This window comes from Montipora foliosa, chromosome 13, assembly GCF_036669935.1.
Source record: "Montipora foliosa isolate CH-2021 chromosome 13, ASM3666993v2, whole genome shotgun sequence".
Lineage (NCBI taxonomy): Eukaryota > Metazoa > Cnidaria > Anthozoa > Scleractinia > Acroporidae > Montipora > Montipora foliosa.
Genome location: NC_090881.1, coordinates 14,231,489 through 14,252,335, shown reverse-complemented (window position 1 = coordinate 14,252,335; position 20,847 = coordinate 14,231,489). Strand labels below are relative to the sequence as shown.

At 38.4% G+C, this 20,847-nt stretch overlaps 1 protein-coding gene and 1 pseudogene across 3 annotated transcripts in view; both read left to right on the top strand.

Annotated features, from left to right (window-relative positions):
• Positions 1–11,773, top strand: part of LOC137983816 (tyrosine kinase receptor Cad96Ca-like) — a 39,570-nt pseudogene extending 27,797 nt beyond the window's left edge.
• Positions 11,774–16,602: 4,829 nt separating this feature from the next.
• The window catches only part of LOC137983811 (uncharacterized), a 37,484-nt gene continuing 33,239 nt past the window's right edge, over positions 16,603–20,847 (top strand). For 2 of the 3 annotated variants that reach the window (XM_068830990.1, XM_068830988.1), the window contains exons 1-2: positions 16,603–16,739; positions 20,488–20,847. The exon at positions 20,488–20,847 is cut by the window's right edge and continues 18 nt beyond it. In XM_068830990.1, the coding sequence (XP_068687091.1) occupies positions 16,688–16,739; positions 20,488–20,847 (412 nt within the window). In that variant the 5' untranslated portion in view covers positions 16,603–16,687. The remainder of the gene's footprint in view (positions 16,740–20,487) is intronic. The other variant, XM_068830989.1, reaches the window with a different exon arrangement.

Sequence of the window (20,847 nt, the reverse complement as noted above, 5' to 3'; positions counted from 1 at the left end):
GGGAAATAATATGTACGGCCAGTATTTGAGAGACGTGCTAGACACGACAGATGTTGTGGAAACATGGTAATAGTTGAGAAAGGCGGATTTGAAAGTGTAGACTGAGGCCCTATTATGTGCTGCGCATGAGCAAGCTCTTAGGACCAACAGCGTTAAACATCATAAGACGGCGGAGTTCCCCTTGTGTAGGTTGTGTGGTGAGAAGGTCGAGAAAGTCGATCACGATGTGAGCGGGTGTAAGACGTTAGGCCAGAAAGAATAAAAAAGAAGACATGACGATGTTGCGAAGGCGGTCCACTGGAAATGAAATATGGATTAGAGCGGAGCGAAAAGCGGTATGAGCACACACCTGAGATTGTAGTGGAGAATAAATGAATCAAGATCTTTTGGAGTGTCAGTATCCAATGTGACCGTCTTATTGAAGAAAGAAGGCCTGAAATTGTAATCATTGATAAGGAAGACAAGAACTTGTTTGTTGTTGTTGCTATACCCGGCGATTCAAGACTCAGTGAAAAAAGAGGGTGAAAAGAGTGAAAAATACAAAGACCTAGAGAGAGAAATTATGAGGATATGGAATTGGAAAAAGTGCTCAGGAAATACCTATGATTGTTGGCGCCCTAGGTGGAGTAACAACAAAGTGCAAATAAGGAGACCGCGTGTCAAAAGCTTTTGTCTAACGCTATTGTTTCCCTGTCGAAAAGTTGTTTTTTCACCTCGAGATCTCTGATCGAGACCCTGGAAAAAAATTCGAGAGTCTCGAAACTCGGTCCTCGATCCTCGATTCTTTAAGCTAGAAAATCGAGCCTCAAAACTCGATCCTCGATTCTCGAAAACATCGAGGATCGCCTTGTTAGCCTGCTTTATAAAAACAAATGTTGATGCAAAAGTAAATAAATGTTGAGATACAGCTTTTAGGAAGAGCAGAAGGACGTTTTCAGGAAGTGTCGATACACAATGAAATATTTTGCCATCAGCAACAAAATTTGTGACATAAAGACAACATAAATTTTGAACCGTGAATGTAAAAAGTTACCATCAGCGAAAAACATTTTGGGAGATTTTTGCTACGTTCAATTTTTCTACTGTACTTTTGGCTGCACAAGTAAATCGCAAAATCGAAAGTGGCGTCGATTTCAGCGGCCGCTACGATGAAGTTATCTAGCGTGTTTACTAACAACTCGCGAAAAAAAAGGATACATCTGTGTAAAAATGATGGCAAGACACCGGGTTTTTGTTTTTGTTCGTTTGCTTTTTTTTTTCTTTCAAGTGTTATAAAGTTTGACAAGAATGTGCAAATTAAGCACGAAGATCACAATCGCCCAACTCTTGAAGTTGACTATTGTTTCTGCAAGGTCAAAAGTTCACTCTCCTAGACGAGGTTATTTGTGACCAGTTAATTACATCGTTTTGGAGATAGCAGCTGCTTTATTTTTCATCAGCGTCACAAATTCTTGCCATTGTTGGAACTCATTTATTGAAACTGAAGCACGCTTCCGACAGACATTTTTTTCATGAGTTGTGCACGCGCCGCGGATCTATTGTCACCACGGACTTACACTCTTTCACTGTTACAACCCGGTGACATATTGTGTACTGCACTTACAGTGCACTACCACAAAAAAAAAATGCACTATTAGGAACAGCAAGGATTTTGAGAAAGGTGCTTAATGCATAATCTAAGGAAAAGAGATCGTGTGGAACCCTTGGTCATAGCTTATGACCCGTTTCCGCAGGTTTTTATAGCGGTAAAAATCAGCCTGTGAATGCGGAAATCATATTATTATAGCTCTTCGAATTGTATCCCTTTCATGAAATTGCAGAACAAAATTATTATTATAATGATAATAATAAACTTAATAACCGCAGCCTTACAACTTATAATTTAAAATTAATAATTTAAAGAACAATCCAATATATGCGCGTATGATTACATCTGTAAGCTCGTGTAGAAAGATAAGTTTTAACCTTAGATTTAAAAGTGTCAAGAGACGCACAGTTTTTTAAATCGTCAGGCAGGGCATTTCATAGTTTTGGGGCTATGTAAGAGAAAGCCCTGTAGCCATAGGTCTTAAGACGGCACGTGGGCTGTACGAGAAGCTTCTTACTAGCTCAAAGTAGTATTCGTTGTGGTACATAGGGGATTAAAAGTTCCTTGAAATAGATTGGTGTCAAGTCATACAGTGATTTAAAAGTCAAAAGCAGAATTTGAATTCAATCCTTGCGGCTACAAGGAGTCAGTGTAATTCTTCTAATACAAGTGTAATACGTTGGTATGTACGTGTGCCTGTTAACGAGCGTTCAGCGGAATTTTGTACATATTGGAGTTTGCTTATCTGATTCTGGTTAAGGCCTGATAATATTAATAGTAGACTACCACGATCTCACTTAGAAGATATAAAGGCATGTATCAGAATCTCACAATGTTTGAAGGAAATAGATTTTCTTATCTTGGCAATGATGCGCAGGTGAAGATTTGCTCATGTTCGTATATTTTTTTGTTCATTGCTAACACTATCAAGACAAAAAAACCAATGTTCTTCCCCGACTCTGATGGCTGAATTACATCTAATCCAGCAAGGATGGAATCTAGAGCAGGTGATGGGTGGTGGCGGGCATTGAACATAAGGCCCAAAGTTTTGCAGTTGTCAAGTTTCAACTTTTTGGTAGTCATCCATTGAGTGATATCTTGAATGCATAATTATTTCAATACACGATTTGAAATTGGCTAGTTCTCCGGAGTTGTGACTTAAACGACATATAGATTTGTCCGTCGTCAGCACAAAAATGAAATATCATGTCGTGACACCTAATAGTAATAAAAACCTGCTGAGTAAGACACAGTTTTAACTGTTACTCGGCTACACTGAAAAGGTGATTTCTTTTTAGTATTTCTGGCGTTTAACTCTCAATAGGCCTAGTACACGATGACGTCATATACTCAAAATTCACCACCAAGCCTTGCTTGCACAAAATTATTCACAACATTTGCACATGCAATACTGTTCGCACGTGGGCTTTCTTTACAAGTTTTTTCTCCTTTGGGATTTAGCTTATGCTAAATTTTATACCTTTGATTTTTGAATTCGAGGCTTGGTGGTGAAGTAGTCAGACGGCATCACGCAAAAGGGCAATTGAGATTTGGAATGCCATTGAAAAAGCATTTGACAGTGAACCAAAAAGCAACGAAGTACATTACTATAGGACCAACAAGTTATAAATGAGAATGATTTTCAAGAAAACTAGAACAGAACATAGGAAATCGAGGAACTCGCAAGGTGCCAAGTCGCGTATTGGGCAAAATAGTGTATGATTTTCTTTTTTTCTTTTTTTGATGACTGTCACGTAGCAAGCATTGAGATAGTTTGCGGAGAGGGAAAGAATACCACAAAACTTGTGGTTTTGGAAGGTTGGTGAAACGGCGCAATGTTTCGGTTTCCATTATACGCAGCTGCGTTTTAGTTAACCCCGTTCCCAGGGTCTCTCTTCTCTGCCTCCTTTTTCGTTTTCGTTTCTCTTTCTAATGTTTAACAAAGTGATTCCTAAGCTAAGTAGCAAGCTTGTACAACGAGTAGACAAGATTGACTTCTTTCTGTATCAACAGCTTTGTGTATTAAAATTGTCGTTGTCAAGATATTTGTACAACTGCACGCAGCAAACAGTAGCATACCGGGCATGTTTTAGCGCCAGTAAAATAACAGATACATTTTATCAAGCAACCATAGTGTTTGGTGTATTTTTTTTTATTACAGTGTATGTTCTATAGAAGCAAATTCATCTTTTTTTTGTGAACGTCAATCGCCACCCGACATCAAGGGTGTTATCAGTCACAAAAGCTTAAACGCTTTGTGGGAATTCATTTGTTGTGGGAATATAACATCAGCTCTTTGAGCTTTTAATTGATTTTTATCTTACATTGTAAGGTAAAGATTAGTTATTTTAAAGCAGCATTGTCAAACGAGTACGCCTTCGCCCAGTTGTGGGATCAAAATATAACAAAAAATCTACCCCAGTGAGAAAGTGTTCTTTTTTTTGCATGTGTGCCACGTGACCTGCCTGAACCAGGGCCTTTCTTCTCAACGACAAAGGCGGCAGAGAAGACCTTGGCGACGAGGTTGCGTTTTAGTTTTTTTAATCGTGATACCACTAACAAAGTCTGCCAGTTCTTAGATACTAACCCTCTGCATGGATTTTCTCACAGGCACATTTCCACTAGTTTTAAAACCAAATCCGCCTGAAGAAATCACGTTAGAAGAATTATGAATTTCCTGACATCCTTTTCGATCTCTTGTGTATTGGATTATTCAAGTTGATTAAATCTTACGGGGACCTCACAACGAGAAACAGAAAGCATTGTCTCTTCTTCCGAAAGCATTTAATTCCTGGATTATCAGTTGTCTGTAGCGGCTAACTAACTCAAGGGTACTTTGGAATTTGAGGTACTCCACCGCTCGATAATCACACCAATATATGGAAATTTGATGATCGGGGCGAATAGGGTTTCTTACCAACAAGGATACTCAACTTAACATCACGGGGATTTTTGATGAGGTGCAGGCTACGTCGTGATGCTTGGGTTAAATAAGTTTTCTTTTCATTTTCATGCTAGTTATGAACAGTTTCTTGAGATCCAGCTTACTCTTCCAAGCCAAGAAGAGATTATGCTTATTTGTTTTCCTTTTTCCGGGTAACTTTCCCTTTGTATACTTTAATCGACAGGTGTTCCGGAACCTGTAACTATTGTCAAAGATGAGATAGATAATAACAAAATAACCCTTACTTGGCACAAACCCGAAGAGAATGGAGCGGCCATCACCCAATACACCATCTATAAAAGAATTGCAAGTGAAAAGAAGTGGACAAACGTTGGAGAAGTAAAGGACATCTCTAATCGTGCGTTTGTTGTCAAAATGGAAGATAACAAAAAGCATGAATTGGTTGTTACCGCATCAAACAAATACGGTGAGAGTGTGGTGACTACAGAAAACATCAAGATAGTGGAGATGCCATATGGTGGAGGTAAGTATAACTGTTAAAGTAAACATTTGCCTTTAGCAGGTGTAACTGTATTGAAAAAAAAATCTTTAATTTAAAGTCCAATAGAGCCATAAGGCGATTACTTTTTAAAGGTGCTCCTCTCCTGTAATTTTTCAGGAAGAACGTAAAGTCAGCTTATTTAACGTCGGTAGTTCCCTCAGCTACGAGGCTGGTATCAGTGGAAGTCTCCCTCCCTCTGTCAGTGCTCCATTTTACGGTGTTTAACGCTATATCTGTACGTATCAGAGAAAAGTGCAAACAGACGTCTGAGTCTCCTAGGATCGAACTTTGGACCTCTCGCTCGGAAAGCCGCGCACTAGCCAACTGTGCTACGCTTGCTCCTCCAAGGAGGACTTGCCATCCGTTCCGTCAAACACTGGCACTAACTACGATCATGTATTTTTCCCATTAGCAACTCCAAGGCCTCTGGAAAGTCAGAAAGGTAGGTCCGGTTTTGAGATACAAACCAAAGGTAGATCATTGCTTAATTCCGAGCGTACGGTTCCTCATTAAACAGGATAGTAAATGTAAGATTCAACTGTGCTCAATAACCCTTATTCATTTAACGTACAAAATCATCTGGTCGTCTTAAAAAGTAAAGTAAACATCAACGATGAAAAGCCAAAGAATTATCTGAAAAATATATACCTACAAATGTTGAGCTAAGGCTAGGTGAAGATTAATAACTGCGAAACAACAGCAGTACTTGCAGGTTATTGTGCATGACTATACGATCCAAAACGAATTGACAAAGAAAACATGCATGCTCTTTTTCTTTCAGTTTCCTTTAGTTGACTAAAATCACTCTCTCTCACTGCGAAGCGTGAGAAAACGAGCCTTAGGTAGACTAGTCAGTGTCTCAACTATGTTCATGAAATCGTCACGAATCTTACTGCAAGTGTATCAAAAAGATTATTTTCCTGCTCTGCGAGCATACCCGAATCCAAAAAAAAAAAAAAAGAAGAAGAAGAAGACAAAGAAATAGTTGTGCTAAATACGCATTGCCCTGAGTAGAAACTTCGTGGCCCTGCATTACAAGTCTTTTTGTGCTTTTTTTGTGTTAGGTTCTTGTTCTGTTTTGCATATCTTTTACAACTTATTCATCGTCTTTCTGGTGATCACAATTATTGTTCTCTCCGTGGTGATATCGAAAATGCGCCGTCGTCCTTGTCCAAGATGTGGAGATCTTATACCTATGGTAAGTTGTTAATGAGATCTTGCCAGAAGAAAAGATGAGTGTAATATGAACCCTGGATTAAGAAAGTTTGATTATCGCTTCTTCAAAGCCAAAGCATTCAGTCTATTGAAGATCGTTGTAAGCTCGCCACACTCTCTCTTTGTAGGCTTAAGGTTGCTATCCTGTTGTTCCAATATATATTGTATTTGCTACACATCTCTCTTGAACTAAGTTTATAATTGCGTGGATGCTGGTAGAATTTAGTTCAAGGCCGCTACACTTACCACTGCCCTAACTGTCCCCTCCTGGAATACTCGTTACAATGGTTGTCTGTTATTTGAATCATGTTAAAAGCAAATCTTGGGGAGAAGGATGGACGATACTGGAAACAGAAGCTAGCATTGCAGTTGCCCTGAGAGATACAATTAGAGCTTTACTGTCATTTTTTTGTGGATTAATTATCACCAGAATCCAGTATCTTTGCAAGTTAAAGAAAACTTAGAACTTCCCAGCGATCTAAATACGAAGGAGTCAGCGAGCTACGCATCTCAAGCTGCAGGAAGTGGATCTTACATGCCACTTCATCCGTCTGGAAGAAGCTGGGAAGTGAGTCAAGAAGATGTTCATGTTATCAAAATCATCGGTAAAGGAGCCTTTTCTCAGGTTGCCCAGGCAACAGTGAAAAATGTAAGAGAACATCAGGAGGAAACGACAGTGGCAGTAAAAAATGCTGAAAGGTTGGTTTCCGCTTATCCTTGACATGTGCTTTCACTCATTTGTTTATACTGCTTTTAAAAGCGCACAATGGAAGCGGTAGACTGGCTTGATAAGGTTTATAAAGTCAGCTTGCTTTGAGACATTGCTCAAAGGATATCAGCACTATATATGAAAAAGTACATGTCTTTTACTGCTGGCCATGCAGTTTCTCGCTAAATTAATTTAAAAAAAAATGTCGTTAATAACTACAATCCTTCATAACTCTATCGTCGCGAAACATTATTTGTTCTGTTTCACTGTTACACTTCAACGATTATCTGTTGTAGTACTACTTTAGCCATCCCGAGTCAACTGCCATCAAGAATTTCTATTCCTTACTTCCTAGCCAATGCTCCTCCGTCAGATAGAAAGGATCTGTTGTCAGAATTGGAGCTGATGAAAAAAATGAAACCTCATCCTCATGTTATGAAGCTCATCGGATGCGTCACTGAAAGCGGTAAAACTGACGTCTTCATAATTTGTTGTGCTTTTAAATTTGTTTTGTTTTGTTTTGTTTTCTCTCATTTAAGAAATGAATCAAGCCTATTCTGGTGTAGCTCGAGGCGTGCTAGGGATGGAACGTGGTTCAAAGAATAAGCAAAAGTACACTCAAGAATCTTGAGTCAAGTTAATGAAGAAGTTAATTTCTTTTTGCAACATGGATCAGTTTTATTCTTCATGGTGTAAAACGTGACTAATTTGATTTGGGAATTGTGTAAAGAGAGTGTTAAAAGAAGCTAGTAATTCCTAGGATGAATATGAACACACCATATTTCAGGAACCTTGTTTTCCACAGAACCACTGATGGTCTTGATCGAGTATGTTCCATTTGGAGACCTCTTGGGATACCTAAGAAAGAGCCGAGGACTGAACGACACTTACTATAAGGACTCGGATGTACAACCGGAGACCAATCTGACTTCGGAACAGCTGATAAAATTCTCTTGGCAGGTTGCTGATGGGATGTGTTACTTGTGTTCGAAAAAGGTTTGCTCACCAAGGGAAGATCGCCATCAGTCCTTATCCATAAATAGGAAATAAATGTTTAGAATACTATGAAAATACATTTGCAGGATATTCATTATTACATTGATACTGTAAGTGAAACGGAACTGCAACCAGGCTGACAATGAGACATATAACTGAGCAATGGAAGTTCAGTTAACGTTTAGTTTAGACAGCTGTGAATGTAACTTAAGAGGTTACAGGTCTTTGAATTGCATCCTTTTATGCTGCCTTCATGATTCTCTAATTCAGAGTAGCATCAAACTATGGCTGTTGTGAAACATGTCCGTGCACGTAAATTAACACGAATTTAATTGAAAAGAATGCTTGGGTGGGTGATTAAAGCTAAAGGTTTCCCTTCGGACGCAAGGGGTGCAATTTCTACTCTTATTATTTACTAGTGGATTTTTCTTCGGTGTTAAAATAGAACAACTTGATTCTCTCCTACCGGTTAGCGTTTTCTAATGTCGTTTGTGATTAAAAATCTTTCCTCTATTCGCTGTTGATTGATGAGACCGCATTACAGGACTCAAACTATGGTCAATTATTAGAAATGTAGATCCATATGGATGTGTTCCCTCGATAATGAGGCCCACTTAGAATACTTTGACATTTACTGAAGATGGGACGCTTCTGATAGAGTTAATTATGTCGTTAAATTTACTACTCTTCTTAATACATATTCATACTCAATTTCTGTTAGATTGTCCATCGCGACTTGGCGGCGAGAAATGTTCTTGTTGGTGAAGGAGAGAGATGCAAGGTGACAGATTTTGGGATGGCGAGGAATGTGGGCCAGGACGATATTTATACCAAAAAAAGTCGGGTAAAGCTACAACTAAACTTTGCCTTGCGAAAATGCTTTATTTGCTACGAACAAGTACCAGATGTATTGGTTTTTTTTTCTAAGAGTATTCTGTAATTGTCTTCGTACAAAGGGTCGTTTACCTGTTAAGTGGACTGCATATGAGGCCTTGCCTTACGGAGTGTACACAACACAAAGTGATGTGTAAGTATATCCGTGTCAGTAAAAAGTTTAAATTATTTTCCTTTTGGAAGTGATTGTTGTCCATTCCCGTTTCATTTTGCAGCAGACCTAAATATCTTCTTCCTAGGAGTTGTTGTTATTTCTTTTCTCTAGTGATTGTTCCATTTTTGAAATGCATGCTTCCTTACTTCCAGTCTCATTTCCTGCTTCTTATTTGTCTCACTCCTTTTTGCAGATGGAGTTATGGCATCCTTCTCTATGAAGTTCTAACAATTGGTACGCTTCGATTTAGAAACGATTTGACCTAATTACAAAAATGTGCACACTAATAACTGAAAATAGTTCTGCAATCAGTATCGCTTACTTAACTGGGCAAATTTCACGTTTTCGTATCAAGTGTTATTGAGGCTGGATCTTTATACCCATAGGTGGATCTCCATACCCGGACACAAACGCCAGGCTTATTGCGGATAAACTTCAACAAGGATACAGAATGCCAAAGCCAAGACATGTGAACAGCAAACTGTAAAATACTTACTTCTCAATTGTGATATTGAGTAATAAGTAGACGATTTAATGCTTGCATAAACATCCTCCCAATAGTGAAGTAAGAACCTTTTAATTTTAGGTATGAAATCATGATGAAGTGTTGGGAAGAAGACCCAAGTGATCGACCGACATTTGAAAAGCTGAGGAGAACAATGAAAGATATGGAGAGGAATCACAAGGTAAAGAAATCAAGGGAAAATTTGGGGAAAGGAAAGGAAAGGAAATAAACGGAACCTTATTTCAGTGTCTAGTCTTCTAGTGCATTAATTGGGGACACTGTAAACTGAAATGAGCAAATTAATCAACTCAAACCATACGTTGGTTTTTTAAGGAGAGAGGAAAACGGTATTACCAGAAGGAAAACATTTCGGAGATGAGTAAAACCAATAAACTAAACCCACCTATGACGCCAGTCTGGGAATTAAACCCAGGCCACACTGGTGGGAAACAAGTGCACTCACCACTACGCCAGCGCTGGGATTAATGAAGGGGGTTTCTCCTGACGTTCTGGTCTCCACGAAAACTTGATTAATTCAAAGCTACCTGCGCCGAAAAGCCTAGTCTTCCACTGTCATCTATGTTCCATTTTTAATCCTTTTATTCTCACACCCACTTGTTAATTACCGTATTCCCTCGTTCTCGGCTTTCTTCAATGTTTAAATCAACTAGGGTATGAACTTCTTGGCTTAAACAATTAAGTAAAACTGAGCTTAACATATTCCAAATTTTCTTTTGCAGACATATGTAAACCTCAGTCAGTACGACACAAGAATGTACGCCAATGTCACTGATCTGACAGCCGAGTAGAATTTTTTTTTTTAATTTGTCTTTATTATTAGTATTTTTTTATTCCTCCAAACCCTAACTGATACATAATTAAGTAGATAAAGCGTCAAAAAAAGTAATAAACGCACGATAAAAAATTACAACACTTAAATTAATTTACATAGTACCGTGGAAGGAAAGAAGAGGGCCCCTTCTACAACTATTGCTGTACCCCGTAAAGTTACGCATAACAAAATACGAAATTTTCAATAAAAAAGTGAAGGAAAATAGATGATGAAATAGCTCAGTAAGTTATGAAAAAGATAATGTTTCATTAGTATTGAGCAAGGAACCAGTGAGATAGTTTGTCCCTGATGAATTGCGGAATATTATTCCAAAAAGACACTTCCAAAAATGCTGGGGCAAAATCTCCTAAGATTAGTTCGAAATGAGGGTATGAAAACTTGATTGGATGATGCACTGCGGGTATTGTAATTATCTAGCGCAGATACTAATGAAACAGGTATATTATGAAACTTTTCTTGGTAGAAATAATCACAAAAAAAGCAAACATGCATGTGTTCAGTTTAACAAAGTAGATGAAGTAGAAAAGCTTAGTATGGTTGGAACATTAAAAAATTAAGATCACACAGCCAATCGGAACTTTTGTTAGTTGATTAAGCACCGTTTAATCGATAGATAGCTGACATTATATAGGTTTTCTTTAGTTGTTTTAATTAAGAATGGATTTTTAGGTTTTTCACAATCTAGTCAGATGAGAGACCCTCCTCGCAGACTGGTAAATTTGAATGCTTTCCCTCCTGGTATAAGAGAACCTAGCGACTTTATTGAATTCAAGAATTTACTAAATTAATGTCCTCATGGCTTGAGTTAAGGACACGTTATTTCGTGTTGTAAAATCTGTATTTAATCTACTTTTATGACAGTAAATTGAAACATATCGTATTTCTGCTATTTCTTTTGGTGACATGGTTCTGAAGAAGCTTTGTTTTATACTCGTATGCTTCAACAGTTCTTCCAATCCCTTTGATGTTTACGAGTTGAACTAAAATGTTCTGAACGATTGATTGTGGTTAAAGAACCTTACTCATCCATTTTACATTGTGCGCCCACATTACTACAGTCGCCATTTTAGGGCGCCCAAAACCCTGAATGCTGTGACTGTATAAAGTAATCGGTGTCCATCGGACATCAAATGGGCTTTATAATTCTGTTTTTCATTGAAAAATAACCTATGTTTATTAGAATTTGAGTTTCTAATATCATTAATGTACGACTTGCTCTTCGTAACTTGTACATGTTATCGAATGGAAACGGAATGGTTAGTAAAGCATCTGCTCTTGGAATGGAAGCGCAGAGTACCAAAATTGGGAATTCCTCGATAACGGCTGGAACGATCAGAATGAGTGTATTATCATTTCGGAAAAATAAAGAAGTAAGTTCTTGGGCTACATTGTAAGGAATCACAAACTTCCCCATCGTTGTGCGTGTCTTCCGCTCCGGTTGCCGGCACTGAACAAAGAGACAAGACAAGTCAATCACAATCACAATCCTCATGTTGAATACTGATCTCCATCACAATCAGTAAAAAGACTTTATCTATTGCTGTTCATTTCATTTTCTCGATGATAATAAAACTGCGTTTTGTGGAGGCAACCTTGTGTGTGACTCTGGAAAAGTTGAAAACTAGAGGTCACAAGGTCAGCTTGTGTTTATTTACAGGAAGACGAAATTGTTGTTGGATTTAACACCCGTTTAAAGTCTAGGTAAACTTGAAAACTAATAAATTATATTATTATATCTCTCAGATAGTACGCGCGCCGTAATTGACTAAATTAGCGGGTCGTATTCTACAGTATGGCCCGCTGTACAGCCCGCTAAATTTAAAATTTCGACAAAACATCATCTAGCGAGTTTTTTATGTCATTTCTGTTGCGTAAACTTGTACTGAAAACTGTTTGAATCTTGCAAGCAACTATTTCAAACTTAAGGACGTTCGCGCCCATTGCCACGGCGCATCCTTACAGCGCACGCAAATTCACATGCTACGTCATGCATCGAGCGCGCGCGCTAAGTAATAAAATGAAAAATGATAGGGCAGATGGCTATTGCTGTAGCTTTCCGTGGATTTAACGACCTTGGATGTTCGGTGACCCCTACTTTTTTTTTCAGAAACAGATTTTATTTACAATTTTCTCCACATTGTCCAAAAATGAACAAAATATCAATGTGGGAGGTTAAAAAAAATTCTAGATTTCTGTCCTCGTGACATGGAATCCTGCCATCTTGCGGCTGCAAGGCGCATGAAACTATGGTCGCTAAATGCGAACTTGTTCATTCAGGAACCTCAACAGTTAACTAAATTCAATTGATGGGTCCACTTAAATAAAGTTTGGTAGAGAACATTTTACTTCAAAGATGTAATTGTAATTGTAATTGCCTAAAGAAGCCGGATTTTTTCAGATTTAGGGTGTTCTTCCAGGCAAGTTATCTCCAAAACGAAGTCGGTGACCCCCCATTTTTTTTTACATTTCTGACATCACTTACTCATCATCTTTCAATGGTAAATTTTTCAGAAAAAAAATCAATGTTAGAACATTTTAGCGCGAACGTCCTTCACAGCCAAGAAGATTTAGTTTTTGGGATTTTGGCACGGCATTCTTTGTGTTAGCGGTTAGCAGTTGAACCTTCCGCCTCACTTTGACTAGTTTCCTTGCCCGCGCGCCGGTTAACCTCAAAGATATAATAAATATCTTACTAACCTCGTTTTCTTGGTCCGTACTGTAAGTTACGGATCCTCGTTTTTTCCCGTTAATCTATGGCCCGCGCGCTTCGCGCTTGGGCCACAAATCAACGGGAAAAAACTTGGTCCGTAACTTACAGTACGGACCTCGAACTCGGTTAGTAAGAGGTATGGAACGTAAAGTAAGAGCATTTTATCTAGTGTTACATCAAAGTATTGCGCGCGTCACACTGAAACCTTCTTTAATTAATTTAAAATAATTATTATTTTTTTAATTTAACCTTCTTTTAATTGCTGCCAACTGCTTGGATGGAAAATAAATATGGGTTGCTTGCTTATTAATTAACAAAGGTCCAGGTAAAAGTTAAAACAGCTAACTACCACGCGTAGAAATTTTATTTCCCTCCTGAATTCACTACAGATGTAGCTCCACGTTTCTTAGAATGGCACTTGCATGAAATGAAGGTATTCTGCTGTTTTTCTGATCGAAATCCATCTAATTTCACAGAATAATCCTCCTCGAGGATCTTTGAAGTGCTTTCTATTTCCAAATTTGTTCTAATTATCCTCTCGAGTGCAAAAACAACTCAACGATACTTGCCCATATATTGAAGTAGACGCTCCAAATTCCCGGATAACAACAACATCAACAAAGCGTGCGATGTAAAGTGGTTGAGTAAGGTTTTTTAACATCAGTATGTGTTTAGCATGACAAGCTGGAGGTCGATGGAGACTAGTTTATGAAGAATCTGCTACAATTACCACGGAATTACCAACTGAAAGGAAAAGGTTTTCGAAAAATGAAATTTAGAAATCACTATTTATGTGTTGTTGGTCAAATCCGGGCTCAGGTTGAAACCGTTTTTACTTAGGTTAAATTGGTGATCCTCATTTTCTGCACTTCCCAGAAGTTAATAGAAAAACAAGAGACGAAAAAGCCAGCAAATCCTGGAGAATATTGCATATATGGACTGAGAGTAACGCCATAACCCAAAACCCCGTAGGGAAAAAGGTCTTTCACAAGCATCCAATTTGTGTCTCAGAATGATGTTTTCTTCACAAACACAAATAAAGACAAGACACTTTTATAAGGAATACATACATTTCGACCGACTTGTCGGTCTTCCTCAGGGTGAATGAAGAAAAATCGTTACAAACAAATTTCTTCTACGCAACTGAAATACAAAAGTGCGCGCTACGACTATAACCGTAAATATCTGTAAGGGCTGGGTTAAGTAGCCTTAACTCGCCTGATAAGTTAGGCATTTCAATGTTTTTCTTTAGTCGCCTTAAGTTACGGCGAGAGTTGGCCTAAATGAGTACTGCTTCATAATAAATTTCCTCCAAATAGTAAGAAAACATTCTTTAAATTTAGGTATGAAATCATGATGAAATGTTAGGAAAAACTGAGATCTAAGTGATCGACCTACATTTGAAAAGCTGAGGAGAACAATGAAGGATATAGAAAGGAATCAAAAGGTAAAGAAATAAAGTGAGGAGTAGTATGCTCCTGATGTACTTGCCTGCAAGCACTCTTGATTTAACCTACCTGCGACGAAGAACCTAGCCTGTCTTCCTCTGTCTTCTATGTTCTATGTTCTGTGTTCTATGTTGAATCGTATTGTTCTCACAACCACTTGCGAATTGCCATATTCGCTTGTTCTTGGATTTCTTCAGTGTTCGAAATAGATTGAATGCACTATGGTATGAGGTGGTTGGCTCACTTAATCAAGTAACATAAAACAAAGGTTGTTCTTCTGCAGACGTATGTAAACCTCAGTCAGTACGACACAACAATGTATGCCAATGTCACTGATCTGACTGACGAGTAGATGAAGTAGAAGAGCTTAGTATGGTCAAAAGAATTAGGAATAAACAGTAAATCACTTTGCCTTTAGTTGGTTTAAGAAATTGTTTATAGATTATTTACATTCAAGTCAGTGGATTGTAAATGTTTTTCCTCTAGATATAAGAGAACCAAGCTACGCTATCACATTCAAGGATTTGCTTAATAAATCGTACTCGTGGCTTAAAGGCCCATGTTCATCCTACAGGTATTGCGTGCCGAGGAACGTTTTTCATATAGAAAACCCCGCGCGCCAAAGCTGAAATTCATCCAATCAGGTCGCTACGATAAGCATTGAGATTGTTCATAACAAAACAAACGGTCGAAAAACCTGTCGGTTGTAGGTGGGCCTTTAAAAGAGCTCGGTCACGATATTTTGGGTTCAAAAACACACATAAAAATTGTATTTAAGTAATGGGGAAATAGTGAAATAACAATTTGTTAGGGAAGATAGGAACCAAAGAGACAAGAATAAATGCAAGCATGGCCAGGATGGTGAAGGATGCAGAAGATTGAAACGGATTACAAACGATCTTTTTGATAAATTGAGGCTAAACTTTTCAAAATCCAACACCGTGACGTAGCTCCTTTAAGTCGAGACAAACAGTTTAATGATTACATAAGTAAATTTGAACATATTGTTTCTACTATTTTTTTAGTGACATCCTTCTTAAAAAGCTCTTTTTTTTTTTTTTTTTACATGATACCCGTATACTTCAACACTTCTTCCCCAAAACCTCATGTAGGTTCCCTGCGAATAAATTGTCTCATATGTTCAGGGACTACTTGAAGAAGTATTGTGATATTTCTGTGATCCCTGAGGCGCCATAAGAGAGCGGTTTAATCCCCAAGCTTGCACACCAAGTAAGTCAACGGTCTGCACACAAAGTGAAAGCCACGCCTTAGCTAAAATCAGGATTTAAATATATTTTGTAGCGAGGGTGGAATGAAACTTCCATTTAGATTCTTTTTTTTTCCCTATTTTTTGCGTTCGTCCCGTCCTATGTGGGTTAGGGGTTAATACAGGATGCGGGTGATAAAAGGGCGTGAGTTGGGAGAGAAATGTAATTGCTACTTCATGTCATTTCTTAAAGCGTTACAGTACCATTGGAAAATATGAGCGCGAAGTGATATTTGACATGCATTAGCGTCTTCTAAGCAATCAAGCAAACAAAAATTCTCGGTTGGGCTAAAAAACAGGCTTTCTTCCGGTGAAATTATCAACTCTTTCATAGTGGTTACGCATGTACGTCATAGGTCCTGAAATGTCAAGCAGGCTGTCGCATAACTGACGCGTAACTGCTGGAAGACGAGCAAATCGACAAAGGAAACACCTAAGAATTATGCAACTTCAAAAATTAAGATGTGTTTCGAGTCTTCTAATTTATAGGAGATGGGAGCCGGACTGAAAAGAGCGTCAGCCAGAATATAAAGGTGTGGGAGATTCTGCCCTCTTCACCGTCACTTGGTTCACATCTCTGCAAATTCAAACCATTGAGCATTTACATGTAATTTAAAATTGGTGCTATTAATTTTCATTTTCGGTATGGTATTGCCAATAAGCGAGTAAAACAAAACTAACCACAAACGATCTGTTTAGTCCTTGTAATTGTCCACCTACTTCCGAGTTGTCTATTCCGGATAATTTTCAGGTCGATTCATTATATTGCGTGACGCCACTAGAAAGGTCAAAGTAAATCTTTCAGTTGTTAAGGAATGCAGAGTATAAATTTTCACTTTGAGCGTAACCAAATCTCGTCAGTCTGCATCATTTCGCTTTGATGAAAGAAGTTTGCAAGTAAGATGACTGGATGGTGTGTTTTCTATTTGCTTCTTTTTGTCGTTCAAGTATCAGGTAGGCTATTGAAGCGAGTTTTACAACTGAATATGCGTCTTGTAATCATGATCAGGCATGGAAGTGCTTATATATGGGCTTCAAAATATTTACGCCTGTGCTTTGCCCTTGATAAAAAGCTTTGATGGTTTATTCCTTTATTTCGATTCCTTTTCATTGAAGTTAGGTTATTATGGCGTCAATGATCGGCTTAAAAACACCGTATTAAATTTAGAATTGGCCAATTATTGGGAAACGTGTTGGAGGGCGGAGTTTGTTTTCGTTTGATAAGGATTTTCTTTAGGAGATGTTTTCCTAGACATTAATTTTGCCTTTAAGATTATAGTATAAAACATTACCTCAAAGACGGTTAACCTGATTGAAATCAAATTTGACAGCAACTACAATCGGACAAGAAATAGTGAAAGATGTCAAAAATTCAATTGTTATAGGTAATGTCTTAATATTCCAAGGCTTAATACATCGAGTGGGTAGGAAACAAAGGCCAAGCATCGAAGATCGCCCTTGGAAGCGGCTTTTGATCACTTTAAGGTTACCGTCTACCTTCACAGGAGTGAGACTAATTTGTAGAACTACAGACTGCGGAACCAGGGACCTGTAAAACCTGCGGAACGTAGAGAAATGACTGTTTTATTGAAACCCCATGATAAAAACGATGCGATCTACATTAGCATTTGTTAAATATCGACTGTGTCCGCTGATTACCGCGTTCCAAGTGCCATTTCTAGCTGAGATCTGCGTATTTGCACCATCTGATTCAAGTTAGCCAATTAACTGGTGGATTGCGTGACAAGTCACAATCTACCAACTTGTTTTAAGACCTCTAATAATGATCCTGCTTGGTTTGAGGATTTTCAATTGTTTATTTTTTTTCTTTTTTTTCGCGACATGCAGGTCACGTGATGGTATGTGCTCCCTGTCAGTTGTCATTTTGGTTTTAGAGCTGTAGTTTAGCGCATGTTTTAGTACCTATTCGCAGTTGTTAAGGCAGTGGGCAAAGTCAGTCTTGTATGTTTCCAGTTTTCATAATCTTTCTCGTGTCATTACCTGGGTCTGTTTAAGGTTATTTTCGAATTTACTGGTGAGATTGGCTTCGGCTGGTCATCGCCTCACTTGCCTTTTATGCCTGTATTATTTTCTTTATTTTTACGGCTTCTGTTTGACTTCAGGATTAGTTCGATCTCTTGTGGTAACAAGGAGAATAGGAGTGGGGTGGTTTCCTTGATCTTAGCCTGGGCCTTGCACATAAATACACTTGAATCGTGAATGTGTATGCTGCATTTATTTCTCAACGAGAAGAATCAAATAAAATGAATTTTTCAAAATATCAACTTTTCCACAGAGGGAAAAACATGTAACCGAAGCAACGATACGTTCCTTTTTCCATTCTTGTTTGCGGCATGATAAGTCTTTCATCGGAATACCGTCGTAACAACAACAACAACAACAACGATAACAAAAACAAGTCACCGCAAGCAGGGAATTGATCACAAGTTCATTGTTGTCGTGACTTCTTACGCAATTCACCAGTTAATGGGCTAACTTGAATCCGGTGGTGCAAATACGACGATAAGAGCTATAAATGCCACCTGGAACAAGATAATTAGGGGGTACAGTCGATATTTAACAGATACTAATGTAAATCTTATCGTTTTTATCATAGGGTTTCAATAATAACAGTCATTTCTCTAGGTTTCGCAGGTTCTGCAGGTTCCGTAGTCTTAAGTTACCCAAATTCGGCTCACCTCCTTCAGGTGCGTTTTTATTGAAACGAATGTAGTGCTCTCCAATTACAGGGCAGATATCCGAACCCTATATCAAAAATGGCCACTGGAATGTTTTCTTTATTTTTCAAAAAAAATGCTTTCTTGAATTGTGACCTCGTGGAAAAGGCTCTCACGGAGAAAACAAATTCAATTTTAAAATTTTCCAACACTGTTTTTTAGTAATGATTCCAAGTTCGAATGAGGCCTAACACTACTGTGAAGTTTTTGTACCCAATTATTCCATCAGGGCTCAACCTTAGTATTGGAATTGGGCCCACACATGGACAGAGAAAAACTCTGACCAGGGTGGGATTTGAACCCACGACCTTCGGATTAGATCACCGCTGCTCTACCGACTGAGCTACAAGGCCAGAACGGGAGCTGGCCGTGGGTATGTGCAGCGATTACTGTTTTGTAGAACGTAGATTTATCTCCGATTGTAGTTGCTGTCAAATTTGATTTCAATCACGCTAACCGTCTTTGAGGTAATGTTCTATACTGTTATCTTAAAAGCAAAATTAATGTCTAGGAAAACAGCTCCTAAAGAAAATCCTTATCAAACGAAAACAAACTCCGCCCTCCAACACGTTTCCCAATAATTGGCCTAGCAGAGGATGCTACTTTTTGTGGCTTCCGCTTTTCCTGTATGGAAGAAATCCATATAGTCATCGTGATGAGTGTAACCAAGAGAAATTGAGGGGACAGAGAGGGAGGCTCAGGGCGTTGGCTGGGATATGCCATATCCACGAAAGTTATTTTTAAACGAGCGGAAGTTTGTCTTCCGAGACGTCCGCATACAGTCTTCCTATCGTTGTCGTCGTGCCATGGACTGTGGCCCTCGCTATTCGTTTCTGACTTGCTTTCTCCGTTTAATTCACTGATGTCAGCCTGCAAGTCATTCGTGACCACAGAAATAGTGGAGCTTATCTCCCAGCTGGAATTATCAGACCGTAAAAAACATTTTTCGCGTTTCTGAAAGTCGTTTTCATCGACAAATCTTAAGTCCACTTCGTCCGCCATTACATGGAATCTTTGCTTTTCTTTCAAACATCAGACCGAGGTTGGCCTGCATGCGGACGTCTCGGAAGACAGAGTTCCGCTAGAACAAAGGCTTTCGCTTGTCTAAAAATAACTCTCGTGGACATGGCATATCCCAACGGCTGGACCGGGAGCCTCCCTCTCTGTCCCCTCATTTTCTCTTGGTGTAACAATAGAACACAAATGAGCTGTGCCGATTTTGATCCAATTGCTACGAATTTCATTCAGAATTAGCACATAGTCACACGATCGCTACGAAAAAGTTATGTCGTTTGCTAAGGCTTTTTGCTTTGCTTTTTTTTTTTTTTTTTTTTTTTTTTTTTTTTACAATGGGTTTAAGGACGGTTTATTGTTTATAAGGATGACCAGGTCGAAGAAAAAATAATAGTCTTCCCTCATCTAAAAAAAACTTCACTGGATACTGGTCCGTTCCTGCAATAACCTCTATCGTTCTACGTTCCTCAAGTTCCCAGTGTATTCAAGTTAAGTCAAGGAAAACTCTTGGTGATCATTCCTTCTCAGCATCCGCCACACATTTGTGGAACAACCTTTCCATGTGAAAAGTGCTAATTCATTGATTTTTAAATTGTTTCAATCAAATCTGAAAACATTCTTGTTTATCTTGTAAAGTGCATTTGAACATTCTATGTAGTTTGCACTGTATAAATTCAATTATTATTATTATTATTATTATTATTATTATTATTATTATTATCACAACTGAATAATTCATAGAAAGACTATACCATGTAACTTTCTAAGAACATCTTAAGAACGTTTTCGGCCTCACAATGCGAAGAGAGATAAGAGCGTTCAGCCTCAGCTCCAAAATTAGACGTTTTTGTCAAAAAAAAGAGTGTACATATACTATCATTCGCAGGGCTATATTATAATAATATATTATATTTCTCACTCATCGCCTTTATAATTTTTTTTTCGCAAAGTTTACAGTGAAATGATGTTCACATCCCCATACAATGGCAAAAGTGTTTTAGGTACAGTTGGATCTTCTGTAACATTCACTTGGAGCTTTTCTGGTGGAGTTTCACACATTTCTTGGGGACTAAAAAATCCTCTGGGCCAGACAATCCAAACCAAGTTAGTAGTTCTTGATGTCACCGGCTCAGTATCAATTCAAGCTCCAGCCTCTTACAGCCAGCGTGTGAGTGGAGTGCTTGTTGGTAATCTCTCTTCTGCTCAGGCCATTTTTAACATCAGTGCCATTAAAAAGGAAGATCAAGGATTTTATACCTGCGAGCTTTATAAATTTGAGAATCTTCTTGCTGTCATAAAAAGGGACCATG